This window comes from Vicia villosa, linkage group LG7, assembly GCF_029867415.1.
Source record: "Vicia villosa cultivar HV-30 ecotype Madison, WI linkage group LG7, Vvil1.0, whole genome shotgun sequence".
NCBI lineage: Eukaryota > Viridiplantae > Streptophyta > Magnoliopsida > Fabales > Fabaceae > Vicia > Vicia villosa.
The window spans coordinates 63,514,711-63,532,066 of NC_081186.1; the positions used below are offsets into that span (position 1 = coordinate 63,514,711).

The window sequence follows — 17,356 nt, forward strand, 5'->3', positions numbered from 1 at the left end:
ACTCATAAAAACTTACACAGATACTTAAAGTAATTAATTCAAAGAATTGAACTTAAAGTCGTTAATAAGACGATAATAGACGTAATAGGAAAAAACATTAGGAAAGTTAGACAACTGCAGAACATTAGGAAGTTAAACACATTGTTCTACTACAACAAGGCATATGTTTTTAGGAAGTAGGCGACGGAATGAAGCTTTCTCATCATAGATTCAGATCGAACATTATACTGCAGAACATAACACAAATCACATCAGACTGAGTATTCCATTAGAAAGGATTATATTTTATAGTAGCGGCATTGTAGCATACAAATTGCAATAAAAAATATGAAATCAGTTAATGCATATCATATAATTTGGTTTTAATATGTTACCTCGTAGACGACCGTTTCAAGTGGCGGTTTAGCAAGGTCGGGACGAAGAGCATCAATGATTTGATCTTCTTGTTCATCCATCAATTTCAAGAGCTTTCACCTTTTTTTCTTCTCCATACATCTTCACATAAACTTCTTAATTTCAACAACCTCACAACCATCAAAGATTTAATTGACAATTCACCATAACACAACTATGATTCAAACACCTTGTGTGCGAGATGAAAAACTCTTCACTTTGAAAGCATTTGGTAGCAAGAACTGAGCATCAATCATCAACGATAACACAACTATGATTCAACAACCAAGAATCAAGCATAAGAGAAGAAGAGGAATACAAAAACGCGTGAATACTTGTCTCACCGGATTTGTCGACGGATCCGAGAACAACCTTGAAGCGTGGCCAGGCTCACAAAAGAGAAGAAGAGGAATACGAAAATGCGTGAATACTTGCCTCACTGGATTTGTCGACGGATATTCCATCTTTATATGAAGAACGTGAACATTGGGTTCCTGTTTACATGAAAGATATATTTTTTTGGTGGGTTGTCAACAACTCAAAGATCAGAGAGCATCAACTCTTTTTTTGAAAAATATGTAAGCAAGAAAACAACTTTGACGGAATTTGTTGAAAAATATAAAGTTGCTTTGCAAGATAGAGAAGAAGCGGAAATGCAAGTTGATTTTAATACATGGCACAAGCAACCTGCTCTTAAAACTCCATCACCTTTTGAGAAGCAAATGTCAAATATTTATACACATGAAGTATTCAAAAAATTCCAAGTTGAAGTCATGGGATTATCCGGATGTCATCTAATGAATAAGGTAGATAACCAACTCAACTCTCTTACAATATTTGACTTTGAGAAAAATGAAGAATTTGTTGTAGAGTGGAATGCAACGAAAGTGGAAATTTCTTGTGTATGTCACTTGTTTGAGTATAGTGGATATCTTTGTAGACACTCGTTAATGGTCCTCCAATCTAATGGTGTCTTTAGTGTCCCATCACACTATATATTACGAAGATGGACAAAGGATATTAGAAGTCTACACAAAAGAAAAATGAATGAAGATACTTGTTCCAATAAGGATAGATATGATCTTTTATATCAAAAGGCTTTCCAATTGTTGGAGGAAGGATCATTGAGTAATGAGATTTTTAACTTTGCATATCGTTCACTTGAAAATGCCTTGAAACAATGTGCAATCATTAATCAATCGATGAAAAATAGCAAAGAAAATGTAGGGAAGAACAAATTACTCGAGAAGAAACTACTTGATCCAAACGTGTCAAAAACAAAAGGGGCTCCGAGAAGAATAAATAGTGGCATTGAGAAAGTTCATAAGAAAATATGTACTGGTAGAATGAAAAAGGTTAGACTTTATTAATTTTTTGTGATTTCTTTCATCTCTATTTAACATAATTTCTAATTATTATCTTTTTTTTTTATGTAAAAATGAAGCCTGGGCTTGTTGAAAAAGAATGAAAAAGGTTAGACTTTATTAATTTTTTGTGATTTCTTTCATCTCTATTTAACATAATTTCTAATTATTATCTCTTTTTTTTTTTAATGTAAAAATGAAGCCTGGACTTGTTGAAAAAGAAGCAAGCAGTCCACTTGTTAATAAATGAAGTCTGCACTTGATGTGGTTATTTGAAAGTGGTGGCTGCACCAACAACAATTTGGAGTAATATGTAGCTACATTGGAGTGACCAATTAATCTTCTCTTCCCAGCTTTTCAATTTCAAGCAAAAAATTAGAGTTATATAAATTAGATTGACATTTGGTTAATTTGGTAGCTTGTTTTTGTATTATTTGTCTGTCTTGATGAAACTTAATTAATTTTATAAGTTTTTACTGTTCAATCCTAAGTTGATATTTATTTTTGTATCAGTAGTTTGTCTTGGTGAAACTTAATTAATTTCATAAGATTTTATTGTTATGTTCTAAGTTGGTAATTATTTTTGTATTAGTTGTTTGTCTTGGTGAAACTTAATTAATTTCATAAGTTTTTAAGACCTTGTTGAAGATAGAAAATAAAATATTGAATATGATACCATAATTCTATTCTTACTAAGTGAGTTCATAGTAATAGATATATTATGTACATTCAATTAAGAAAAGAAAAAATAATTGTTTTGTCTTATACTAAAAAAACTAATTAAATAATATCATAAATATAAATCTATAAAAGGATTATGCAAGCTGCAATGTGGGATTCTAGGAAAAAAACAAAAAAGTGACAACTTAGGTGTATGAAAAGAATCTCGCGAGTGGTTAAAGAAGAGTGGGTAAGCCACTATTTATATTTTATAGCATTCCTCTTTTAATATATAATTAAAAAAAGAACAAAAATGATTTACTATTAATTCATTAAATAAAGAGCTTTGCTATATTGACACTTAATTTATAACACCATATGTGTTACACCGTATCCTTGTACTTCACTTGTGAATGTGGCTCAAATTCCCAAGCATATAAAAATAATAAAATGAAGTAAATAATGGATTGTAGAGTTAGGGGTGGACAACAGGCGGTTTCGGGCCGGAAACCTCCACCCGCAAGAATCCGTCGGTCAAAAAACCTTAGCTCATCACCGCCCATCTAAATCTCGGTTTGCTCGGATTGCGGGTTCTATTTTAAACGGGTTGAACGAATGGGTTAAACCGGGTTAGACAATGAAGAAAAGTTACAGATCTCAATCAGAAAATTGTTGCATGCGATGTAGGAAATAGAAAGGGTGACTCAGATTTGCAAACTGAATAGGTTTTATTCAATAAAAGGGGCTGATATATAGCCTTACAAATATCAGTAAATAACTGCTGGCTATAAATCAGCAAATGATAAATAATAAAATTTAGACTAATTCAAACACACTAATTCAAAACAACTCATTCCTAAATATGAGGCTTATTAAAAACTGACAGTAATAACTCCTATTTTCTAGTAACAGACTAAACACGTTCATGCCCTCCCCTAAACTAGTTGCAGTATGCAATTAGTTTATTTCAGTAATATCAAACATTCCCATCTTCTTTCTGAGCTTCTGGAAAGCCTCAAGTTTCAAAGCCTTAGTCATCAAATCTGCCACCTGCTCCTGAGTTGCACAGTGCACCAATTCGACTTCGCCATCCTTTGCAAGATCTCTTAAAAAATGAAAACGCACTCTGATATGCTTGCTTCTTCCATGCATTACCGGATTTTTTGATAGTTTAATTGTTGAGCTATTGTCGCACATGATAACAGTACTTCCTTCTTGAACATGACTTAAGTTTCTCAAAACCCTTCTCATCCATACAGCTTGACAAGCACTTGCAGCAGCAGCAACAAACTCGGCTTTAGTAGTTGAAAGAGTAACAATTGGTTGCTTTTTGGACATCCATGATACTGCTCCTGAACTTAATAAAAAAACATACCCCGAGGTGCTTTTAGAATCTTCTTCATCTCCAGCATAATCAGAATCTGTGAAAGCAAGCAATTCTTCTTCCCCTCCCTTCTTGTAGAAAATCCCATAGCTAACAGTTCCTTTCAAATACCGTAATATTCGTTTCGCAGCTTGTAAATGCAATTCTGTTGGTTTTGACATATATCTACTAATTAAGCTCACACTAAACATGATATCTGGTCTTGTAGCTGTTAGATACATCAGACTTCCAACTATTTGCTTGAAGTAAGTGTCATCCACAGCTGTACCATTAACATCTCTGTTAATCTTAAAACCTGGAACAATTGGACTATTCACAGGCTTGCTGTCAGACATTGTAAACTTCTTTAAAATATCAGTGGCATATTTCTTTTGACACACAAAAATCCCTTCTGATTTCTGCATAATTTCTATGCCAAGAAAGAATTTCATCTTGCCCAAATCAGTCATGTCAAAAGCTTGCATCATAGACTTTTTGAACTCAATCATCATGACCTCGTCATCACCTGTGTAAATCAAATCATCGACATAAATGCTAACGATTAATATACAACCTCGTGTACTTCTTTTGATGAACAAGGTTTGTTCATTTGGACATATTTGAAAACCTTCCTTCATGAAATGGGACTCTATACGACTGAACCATGCTCGTGGTGCTTGTTTTAAGCCATACAAGGCTTTATGCAACTTGTAAACCTTATGCTCTTCTCCTTTCTTCACAAACCCTTTTGGTTGCTCAACGTATACGTTCTCGTTTAATTCACCATAAAGAAACGCAGATTTGACATCAAGCTGAAAGATGTCCCATCCTCTACATGCTGCGAGAGCCACGATCATTCTTACCGTATCCATGCGGGCAACGGGAGCAAACACTTCAGTAAAATCGATTCCGTGTTGTTGACTGTAACCCTTTGCCACCAAACGAGCCTTATACTTGTCCACCTCACCTTTCTCATTCAATTTTGTCTTGAAAATCCATTTAACTCCAATTGTTTTCTCTCCAACAGGTAGATCCATTAGCTCCCACGTTTGATTCTTTTCAATTGAATTTATTTCACACTCCATAGCCTTTCTCCATTTCTCATGCTTCACAGCTTCCTCATACAGAGTTGGATCATTACTTATGACATCTTGCACCATGTAAGTCTCTGCATCTTCTTCACTCAACCAATCACCACTCTCATAATCTTTCATCCAAATTGGAGCCCTCCTCTCTCTACCTTGAATCATATTTTCATGAGAAATCTCTGTTTCATTCCTACTTTCGTTGCTCCCATCATCTTCACTGCCACTCTCGTCACTACTGAAATCATCATCACTCCACACCAAGTCTGCATCTATTTGTTCTTTAAAATTTTGACCCCACTCCCAACTCTTTTCTTCCTCAAATACTACATCCTTACTAACAACAATCCTCTTTGTATTAGGATCAAACAGACGATAACCCTTTGACTCATCACTTACTCCTAACATAATACAAGGAAAACTTTTATCATCGAGTTTACCTCGTTTTGCCTCTGGTATATGCACATGTGCTATGCAGCCCCAAACACGAAGGTGTTCTATTGAAGGCTTAACTCCACTCCAAGCTTCTTGAGGAGTGATGTTCTTCACAGCATGTGTTGGGCATCGATTCAGCAGGTAGAATGTCCAATTTGCAGCTTCAGTCCAAAACAATTTGGGAACCTTTTTCGCAGAGAGCAGGCAACGTACCATATTCATCACGGTTCTATTTTTACGCTCCGCTACTCCGTTTTGGTGTGGTGTATATGCTGTAGTGAGTTGTCTTTTTATTCCTTCTTCTTCACAAAATAATTTGAAGTTGATAGAGTTAAACTCTCCACCTCTATCAGTCCTCAAACACTTGATGGGCGTTTCCGCTTCTTTTTCAACCAGCTTCTTGTACTTTTTGAAACACTCCAAAGCTTCTGATTTTTGAATGAGAAAATAGACCCAACCCTTTCGACTATAATCATCGATAAAGCATAATAAGTACCTTTTTCCACTACTTGAGATTGGCTCTATAGGTCCACAAATGTCAGCATGTATGAGTTCCAAGATCTTGCTGGCACGCCATTCACTCTTCTTTGGAATTGGATTGCGGTGTTGTTTTCCGGTGAAACAATCAGCACAAGTAACACTTGAGGCTTCAAGTTTAGGAAGACCGCGCACCATTTTCTTTGTTTGCAATGTCTTCAAACCTCTGTGATTTAAGTGACCGTACCTTTGATGCCAGAGATAAGTAAGCTCAGAGGCAGTATGTAGGCACTTTTCAACTGGAGCAGTGATGTTGGAGCTTTTATTGAAGAGAATAAACATGCGATTTGCACTCATTTTGGTGTGTGCAATTAATCCCTTATCTGGATGATAAATGTTGCATGTGTCGCCTTTTATGAGAATGGCGAGATCCTTTTCTTGCAGCTGCCCCACACTCAACAAGTTGTTCCTAAGTTCTGGGACATAGTATACATCTTGAAATAGAAAAGTAGTGCCATCAAATACCAGCCTAATGCTTCCTTTTCCAGCTACTGACATGCGAGAGTTATTTCCACACTTCACGGAATGCTTTTCTCCTTCTACCATATTTAAGAACATACCTTTGTTTCCACACATATGATTAGAGCAACCTGAGTCCAAGAACCACACATCGTTCCTTTTTGCTTCATTTTCTTCTACAAAAGCCATAAGGAGAAGCTCTTCATCATCATCCAACTCTGCATAATTTGTCTCTTTGTTCCATTTAGGACATTCATATTGAAAATGCCCTAAATTATGACACTTGAAACACTCCACTGTGTCCCTTGTGAATGATTGTCTTCCTCTTCCACGTCCTCTTCCACGGTATGTTCCTCTTCCTCTTCCTCTACTACTTTCCACCTTCAGGGCTTGCTCACCGTCACGGTTAACCTTTTTAAACTTTTGTTCATGAACCACCAGTGAGCTTTGAAGCTCATCAATGGTCATTTCTTCTGTGTCCTTTGACTCCTCAATTGAAACCACTACATACGTGAATTTCTCTGTCAACGTACGAAGAATTTTCTGCACCACTTTTGAGTCAGACATAACCTCTCCATTGCTTCTCATTTTGTTAGCAACCGTCATTACTCTGGAAAAATATTCAGTGATGGTTTCTGCATCTTTCATTTCCAGCACCTCAAACTCTCTTCTCAAAGAGTTTAGCATCGACTTCTTCACGCGATCGTTACCTCCATACTTTCTTTTCAGGGAATCCCAAACAATCTTGGATGTGCGCCTATCCAATATTTGTTCGAAGACTGACCTATCAATTGCCCTGAAAAGATAATGCTTGACCTTGTGATCGTTTGTTTTGGAAGTTTGTAGCAACTCCAATTGTGCGTCAGTGAGCACAGTCGTTTCAATAGGTTCCTGGAAACCAATTTCAATGGTGGTCCAGAGACCTTTGGCACGAAGGAGATTCTCCATCAACTCACTCCAATGATCATAATGTTGACCATCAAAATAAGGATTTTTTGCTGAAAGTTTGCCCTCACTCATATTTGCGTTTCTCTCTTAACTAAGTTGCGACTTAGCTGTATTTATCAGGCCCAGTGGGGGCTCTGATACCAGTTTGTAGGAAATAGAAAGGGTGACTCAGATTTGCAAACTGAATAGGTTTTATTCAATAAAAGGGGCTGATATATAGCCTTACAAATATCAGTAAATAACTGCTGGCTATAAATCAGCAAATGATAAATAATAAAATTTAGACTAATTCAAACACACTAATTCAAAACAACTCATTCCTAAATATGAGGCTTATTAAAAACTGACAGTAATAACTCCTATTTTCTAGTAACAGACTAAACACGTTCATGCGATTGTAAAAGTTTGAAGTGAAAAAAATAGGATGAAGATGATAGAGTTGCTCTTATTTTAGATCTACATCTTCACATGATAAACTTTAAGAAAATTTGTAGAAACTAAAATTTATAATTAACAAAACATAACTATATAGGATGAGAAGAAGAAATCAAATAAAGACTAAAAAATTATTGATTCAATGTTTATTGAAGAGAGATGAAGAAGCTGCCTTCATCATACGCAGGAGGAAGTTTGTTTTTTATTTATCATAAAAAGAAAACAAGTTTGTTTCTTATGTATTGGAGTATTGATAGTGAAGTATTAAAATAATAAAGAGTTGATTATTATATTATATAATTTACCATGTCAAATTTAAGTTTTTGATAAAGTTACTCCAATATTGCAGTATTGTACAGATTTATTTCCTGTGGTGTGTCTTGTCACTATCTGCTCTTAATATTATAAGAATAAAAGGAGTATATACTGCATAACAGATGGGCGGTTGCGGTTTCCGATGGGTATTATATAATTATCCGTGCCCGCCCATGTGAACCCTACAAAACCGAAAATAGCAACCCGTTAAACCGATTATCCGTGTGAACCCATCCAATTTACTATATTTTTTTCGGTTTAACCGGTTTCAAATGGGTGGCGGTTCCTTGTCCACCCCTAGTAGAGTATATGTATACGGTCTAGATGTCAAGATGTCAACATGGGTGTCATCATATCATTGCAGACATCACTCTATATATAGGACTACGTCTATAAAGTATTATATTCACTCAAAATATCCTCTTCACTCACAAATTTAAGATTCAATGGCGACGAAATGTTTTTCTATTTTTATTTTTCTGAGTGTTGTGGTGGTTGCCGGCGGTGGCATCCATCAGGACGGCGACTATCCGTCAGCTCTGCCTAACCCTTTTGTGATTACCCAATATTCTCCGCCTCATTCTCCATCACCACCAACACCACCACCAACTTTATCACCACCACCACCACCAAAAACCTCTTCTCTGACTTCTTCGAAGAAATTAATTATAATATTGTTTGTGGTTTTGGAGATGTCATATTATTTGATACAACATATATCACAAACAAATATGAAATGCTATTTTCTCCCTTAATTGGTGTGAATAATCATTTTCAATCAAGATTGCTTGGTTGTGCAATACTATGTTTGGGCGTATCATGCATGATAAAAACTAATGAAAATAGCCCTAAAGCCAAATCCAGAAGAACTCATACAATGCACATGAATGCTAAAACAAATGAAAATTTTAAAAACCTTTTACCTAATGATATGACCGAAGGGAGGGGCACAATTGAGGTATGACAACGTTTAAAGTATTTAGTCAGCAACATGCGCGTGAGCGCGCACGCGCATACAAATATATATATATATATATATATATATATATATATATATATATATATATATATATATATATATATATATATATATATATATATATATATATATATATATATATATATATATGAGAGATATATTTACTCCAGCAGTAAGTTATTATAACTTACTCCAAATTTAGACCATTGATTCTTCTAAATCTAATGGTTAAAAATAATAAGTAATAGTTTTCTCTCTCCACATTTAATTACTTATTATTTTAAACCATTAGATTGAGAAGAATCAATGGTCTAGATTTGGAGTAAGTTATAATAACTTATTCCTGGAGTAAATATATCCCTTCTCATATATATATTTTTAACCATGTAAAAGTATTATGCAAGTGGCAAGGTGGGATTCTAGGAAAAAAACAAAAAAGTGACAATTTGGGTGTATGAAAGTAACGTGGGTTTTTAAACCGGCTAAAACAGTCACACGGTTAAAAATTAAAAGAGTGTTGCAACGTGGATCGGTAATCTCGCGAGTGGTGAAAGGTGAGTGGGTAAGCGACTGTTTATGAAGAACTACCAGACTACATAGTAGAGCCATGAACAAGATCAATTGATCGACCACAAGGTCAAAATGGAATAATGCATGAGAACTAGGGTAACAAGTTAGACTTTTGAATTTCTAAAGGATTAACTTCTAATGCAACAAATAAGACCTAAAATGTATGATTTGTAATGAATGAATGAGATACAATGTTTGTGCGTATCATGTATGATGAAAACTAATGAAAATAGCCCTAAAGCCAAATCCTGAAGAACTCATACAATGCACATGAATGCTAAAACAAATGAAAATTTTATAAACCTTTGACCTAATGATATGACCGAATGGAGGGGCACAATTGAGGAATGACACCGTTTAAAGTATTTAGTCAGCAACATGCAAGTGAGCGCGCACACGCATATATATATATATATATATATATTCTCATAAGTTTTCTCAATTTCCTCCTAACTTGTAATTCAAGTACCCGCAAAATCATGATAATTAAATTTTTGGTTGCAGTCATTCTGGTCTCCTTGGCTGCGGAGGTTAGGTGTGATATGTCAACGGATCCTCTAAATCCATTTATAAATACATATCTACTCACCATCTATTCACCACCTCCTCATACGATATCTCTGGGCTTTGATAATACTGCACCACCTATGAGGAATTTTTCCTTTACAATCAAGACTTTAGTTTTTATTATTTTAGGGATAACATGTGGAACAATTTTTGTTATATATGCTACTGGCTTAAGTATTTGGTTTTTAATCAAATACATAAGAAAAGTAGAAAGAGGAGGAATGTCACAGTAGCTACATGGCGACCATCAATAAGTATTTAAGTGTAATTTCTTTTATAAACAAGAATAAAGTCTAATAATAATGGTATTTGTTTTTTTTATTTCTATCCTATCTTTTTTTATTTCTTGAAATATTCTTAATGGTGTTTTTTAATGTAATTTCTTTTCCGATGCTTTGCATCGGGCAGAGTTCTAAAGGAAAATGAAGGAGTGTTATGGCTTTGGAATTTGCTGGTGGCTTTGGATTATGAGAAATAACATTTTATTCTAAGAGGATAGATATTATGTTGGGAATATTGTGAATGATATTAAATCCATTTTTGGCATTGGTCTGTTATTGTAATTGGGCAAAATAACCCTTATATCCAATTAATAAATTTTCTTTTTCTTAAAAAAAATGTAAAAAATAAATAATAATGATATGCAATATATACTAGTTAGATGTGTGTAAGTTATTCTTTCAATAGTACAAATATATAAAAGTTTTGAGAAACATAGATTATAAAAAACATCAACTATGTCCTGGCTCTACGTCAAAAAAGCATATCATATCTTTAGCTTATATACAAGGAATTTTTCTATAATTAACAAACAAAAAACATGAGAAAAAGACTTTAAAAAGTTTAACGTATACATAATTAAAAAGAAATTGTGGAGAGGTCAACATTATCAACCAAATAGTTATCATGCATTCAAAAATTTGTGTATAAATAGTCATCAATTATAGTTTAATTTCCGTGTGTTCGCACAGATCGCACATAGTTGATATAAATATTAAATAAATATATAAGTTATAGTTTAATTTATTAAGTTGTAGTAATTGTAAGGATATACATCAAAATTATATTGAAAAATATATGAGCACATACCACATCCAGAAGAACTCAAACAATGCACATGAATGCTAAAACAAATGAAAATTTTAAAAACCTTTGACCTAATGATATGACCGAAGGGAGGGGCACAATTGAGGTATGACACCGTTTAAAGTACTTAGTCAGCAACATGCGCGTGAGCGTGCACAAGCATATATATATATATATATATATATATATATATATATATATATATATATATATATATATATATATATATATATATATATATATATATATATATATTCTCATAAGTTCTCTCAATTTCCTCCTAACTTGTAATTCAAGTACTCGCAAAATCATGATAATCAAATTTTTGGTTGCAGTCATTCTGGTCTCCTTGGCTGCGGAGGTTAGGTGTGATATGTCAACGAATCCTCTAAATCCATTTATAAATACATATCTACTCACCATCTATTCACCACCTCCTCATACGATATCTCTGGGCTTTGATAATACTGCACCACCTATGACGAATTTTCCCTTTACAATCAAGACTTTAGTTTTTATTATTTTAGGGATAACATGTGGAACAGTTTTTGTTATATCTGCTACTGGCTTAAGTATTTGGTTTTTAATCAAATACTTAAGAAAAGTAGAAAGAGGAGGAATGTCACAGTAGCTACATGGCGACCATCAATAAGTATTTAAGTGTAATTTCTTTTATAAACAAGAATAAAGTCTAATAATAATGGTATTTGTTTTTTTTTTTATTTCTATCCTATCTTTTTTTATTTCTTGAAATATTCTTAATGGTGTTTTTTAATGTAATCTCTTTTTCGATGCTATGCATGGGCAGAGTTCTAAAGGAAAATGAAGGAGTGTTATGGCTTTGGAATTTACTGGTGGCTTTGGATTACGAGAAATAACATTTTATTCAAAGAGGATAGATATTATGTTGGGAATATTATGAATGATATTAAATCCATTTTTGGCATTGGTCTGTTATTGTAATTGGGCAAAATAGCCCTTATACCTAATTAATAAATTTTCTTTTTCTTATAAAAAAATGTAAAAAATTAATAATAATGATATGCAATATATACTAGTTAGATGCGTGTAAGTTATTCTTTCAATAGTACAAATATATAATAGTTTTGAGAAACATAGATTATAAAAAACATCAACAATGTCCTGGCGCTACGTCAAAAAAGCATATCATATCTTTAGCTTATATACAAGGAATTTTTCTATAATTAACAAACAAAAAACATGAGAAAAAGACTTTAAAAAGTTTAATGTATACATAATTAAAAAGAAATTGTGGAGAGGTCAACATTATCAACCAAATAGTTATCATGCATTCAAAAATTTGTGTATAAATAGTCATCAATTATAGTTTAATTTCCGTGTGTTCGCACAGATCGCGCATAGTTGATATAAATATTAAATAAATATATAAGTTATAATTTAATTTATTAAGTTGTAGTAATTGTAAGGATATACATCAAAATTATGTTGAAAAATATATGAGCACATACCACATCCAGAAGAACTCATACAATGCACATGAATGCTAAAACAAATGAAAATTTTAAAAACCTTTGACCTAATGATATGACCGAAGGGAGGGGCACAATTGAGGTATGACACCGTTTAAAGTACTTAGTCAACAACATGCGCGTGAGCGCGCATACACACACACACACACATATATATATATATATATATATATATATATATATATATATATATATATATATATATATATATATATATTCTCATAAGTTCTCTCAATTTCCTCCTAACTTGTAATTCAAGTACCCGCAAAATCATGATAATCAAATTTTTGGTTGCAGTCATTCTGGTCTCCTTGGCTGCGGAGGTTAGGTGTGATATGTCAACGGATCCTCTAAATCCATTTATAAATACATATCTACTCACCATCTATTCACCACCTCCTCATACGATATCTCTGGGCTTTGATAATACTGCACCACCTATGACGAATTTTCCCTTTACAATCAAGATTTTAGTTTTTATTATTTTAGGGAAAACATGTGGAACAGTTTTTGTTATATCTGCTACTGGCTTAAGTATTTGGTTTTTAATCAAATACTTAAGAAAAGTAGAAAGAGGAGGAATGTCAAAGTAGCTACATGGCGACCATCAATAAGTATTTAAGTGTAATTTCTTTTATAAACAAGAATAAAGTCTAATAATAATGGTATTTGTTTTTTTTACTTCTATCCTATCTTTTTTTATTTCTTGAAATATTCTTAATGGTGTTTTTTAATGTAATCTCTTTTCCGATGCTTTGCATCGGGCAGAGTTCTAAAGGAAAATGAAGGAGTGTTATGGCTTTGGAATTTGCTGGTGGCTTTGGATTACGAGAAATAACATTTTATTCAAAGAGGATAGATATTATGTTGGGAATATTGTGAATGATATTAAATCCATTTTTGGCATTGGTCTGTTATTGTAATTGGGCAAAATAGCCCTTATACCTAATTAATAAATTTTCTTTTTCTTATAAAAAAATGTAAAAAATTAATAATAATGATATGCAATATATACTAGTTAGATGTGTGTAAGTTATTCATTCAATAGTACAAATATATAAAAGTTTTGAGAAACATAGATTATAAAAAACATCAACAATGTCCTGGCTCTACGTCAAAAAAGCATATCATATCTTTAGCTTATATACAAGGAATTTTTCTATAATTAACAAACAAAAAACATGAGAAAAAGACTTTAAAAAGTTTAACGTATACATAATTAAAAAGAAATTGTGAGAAGAATTGCGGAGAGGTCAACATTATCAACCAAATAGTTATCATGCATTCAAAAATTTGTGTATAAATAGTCATCAGTTATAGTTTAATTTCCGTGTGTTCGCACAGATCGCGCAAAGTTGATATAAATATTAAATAAATATATAAGTTATAGTTTAATTTATTAAGTTGTAGTAATTGTAAGGATATACATCAAAATTATATTGAAAAATATATGAGCACATACCACATCCAGAAGAACTCAAACAATGCACATGAATGCTAAAACAAATGAAAATTTTAAAAACCTTTGACCTAATGATATGACCGAAGGGAGGGGCACAATTGAGGTATGACACCGTTTAAAGTACTTAGTCAGCAACATGCGCGTGAGCGTGCACACGCATATATATATATATATATATATATATATATATATATATATATATATATATATATATTCTCATAAGTTCTCTCAATTTCCTCCTAACTTGTAATTCAAGTACCCGCAAAATCATGATAATCAAATTTTTGGTTGCAGTCATTCTAGTCTCCTTGGCTGCGGAGGTTAGGTGTGATATGTCAACGGATCCTCTAAATCCATTTATAAATACATATCTACTCACCATCTAATCACCACCTCCTCATACGATATCTCTGGGCTTTGATAATACTGCACCACCTATGACGAATTTTCCCTTTACAATCAAGACTTTAGTTTTTATTATTTTAGGGAAAACATGTGGAACAGTTTTTGTTATATCTGCTACTGGCTTAAGTATTTGGTTTTTAATCAAATACTTAAGAAAAGTAGAAAGAGGAGGAATGTCAAAGTAGCTACATGGCGACCATCAATAAGTATTTAAGTGTAATTTCTTTTATAAACAAGAATAAAGTCTAATAATAATGGTATTTGTTTTTTTTATTTCTATCATATCTTTTTTATTTCTTGAAATATTCTTAATGGTGTTTTTTAATGTAATCTCTTTTTCGATGCTTTGCATCGGGCAGAGTTCTAAAGGAAAATGAAGGAGTGTTATGGCTTTGGAATTTGCTGGTGGCTTTGGATTACGAGAAATAACATTTTATTCAAAGAGGATAGATATTATGTTGGGAATATTGTGAATGATATTAAATCCATTTTTGACATTGGTCTGTTATTGTAATTGGGCAAAATAACCCTTATATCCAATTAATAAATTTTCTTTTTCTTATAAAAATGTAAAAAATTAATAATAATGATATGCAATATATACTAGTTAGATGTGTGTAAGTTATTCTTTCAATAGTACAAATATATAAAAGTTTTGAGAAACATAGATTATAAAAAACATCAACAATGTCCTGGCTCTACGTCAAAAAAACATATCATATCTTTAGCTTATATACAAGGAATTTTTCTATAATTAACAAACAAAAAACATGAGAAAAAGACTTTAAAAAGTTTAACGTATACATAATTAAAAAGAAATTGTGAAAAGAATTGTGGAGAGGTAAACATTATCAACCAAATAGTTATCATGCATTCAAAAATTTGTGTATAAATAGTCATCAGTTATAGTTTAATTTCCGCGTGTTCGCACACATCACGCAAAGTTGATATAAATATTAGATAAATATATAAGTTATAGTTTAATTTATTAAGTTGTAGTAATTGTAAGGATATACATCAAAATTATGTTGAAAAATATATGAGTATATAGTCTAGTACACTTCATACACACATATATAAGATCGATTATCTACCCGTGTGTTCGCGCGTTCGCATGTATTATAGTGCAGAAAAAAGTAAACATTGGGCCAAAAGTACATTTTACATCGGGTCAGGGTCCGATGTAAATACAAGCGATGTAGTAAATCAGAGACATTTTACATTGGATCACAGCCCGATGTGAAAAGTCCACATACCACATCGGTTGAACGTTAGGTGTGATGTGAAAAAAAAACAATTTTTTTTTAAAAAGAAAGTCATATTTTACATCGGTTGGCTTAGAGACCCGATGTAAGATATTTTTTTTAATATCTGTTTCTTTAACTACCCGATGTAATAAACATGTTCTTACATCTATTTCCTCAATTACCTGATGTAACAAGTTTGCTACTTTTTAGTGAATTTAGGGTGTTTTTCCAGTTTTCTCTGTAATTTTTTTTACCTAATTTTTCATATTTTTCCAATACCACACAGACCATGGGTCATTATTTTTCATATTTTTCTCACATACCACATTTAGGTCACTATTTTCATATTTTTCTAACCAATGAAGGAAAATTTCATTGCACCAAATAGGTAGGATGCATATATATCTTCTTCAAATGAAGAATTGATTTACAAAAGTATTAATCTAAGATACACACAGGTGTATAAAATTATAAGAAAGTTTACACACGATGGACTACTACACCAATAACAAAACAAGTGAAACCTTACAAAAATATTCAACCATTTATAAGTCCTTTCCCAACCATGAAATACCATCATGCATCCACGAGAAGATGAGTTAACTTCTGTAGACAACACCAAAATAACATTTGCTGACAATAAACAATAACACCAATCAACATCAACAGACAACACCAAAGTTATATATATATATATATATATATATATATATATATATATATATATATATATATATATATATATATATATATATATATATATATATATATATATATATATATATATATATATATATATATATATATATAAATAATCTTGAAGGTATGTGTTGTATTCGCGAATTGTTGGAATTGCAAGTAGCCATCACAAAATTAACCTATATATAACAACTGAATTTCGCGGCGGTATCCATAGACAAAACTTCAAAAAGAATGTGTTGGGCTCTACTGTCAAAAATAAATGCAAAGACTAAGAACTTGAATGAATCTCCATAGACCCTGGAATGGATGTCACTCGTCTTTGTCCCATTGGGCCGGTGTGAATTGGCCTAATGTTCGTTTCACCTAGTAACAAAAGATAGAGAAGCAAAGAGCATTCTATAACTATCAGAAACACAATTTTAGTGCAGACAAAAAGAAATATCAGACAATAATAATTGCAATGTAAAACAACATACTTTTCCGAATAGAGCATAATGTAATAATTTATGACAGAACAAATCAAACTGGAGAAAAAAAAGCATAGTTTTCCGATTATATTAGGTTGGCGGTTAAGACGAACCCACTTGTATGTTTTTCCATCAAAGTAACGAACAATATGCATTCCTACCCAAATTCATGCAATATTAAAACAAGTAAATCATGTTACAAATAGCTGTGGTAGTTTTAAAAAAAATCAATATTAGTCACTAGCATCAGTCATCAACAACAATGTAAAACGAATCACTAAAGTCCACAAGATCAATCCAAAAATTTGTGTTTCTAGGATGAAAAAACCAGTATAGATGATAGGAACAGAATTTCAATGAAAAGTA

At 32.4% G+C, this 17,356-nt stretch overlaps 1 protein-coding gene across 1 annotated transcript; it reads left to right on the top strand.

Moving 5' to 3' along the window:
- The first annotated feature begins 1,046 nt into the window (after window positions 1–1,046).
- LOC131619202 (protein FAR-RED IMPAIRED RESPONSE 1-like) lies at window positions 1,047–1,763 on the top strand. The gene has a single exon (XM_058890325.1). It carries the CDS (start codon window positions 1,047–1,049, stop codon window positions 1,761–1,763), a length of 717 nt encoding a protein of 238 aa, XP_058746308.1.
- The last annotated feature ends 15,593 nt before the right edge of the window (window positions 1,764–17,356 follow it).

Coding starts and splice junctions, on each gene's coding strand:
- LOC131619202 (XM_058890325.1), top strand. CDS start 1,047: ATGCAAGTTGATTTTAATACATGGCACAAGCAACCTGCTCTTAAAACT.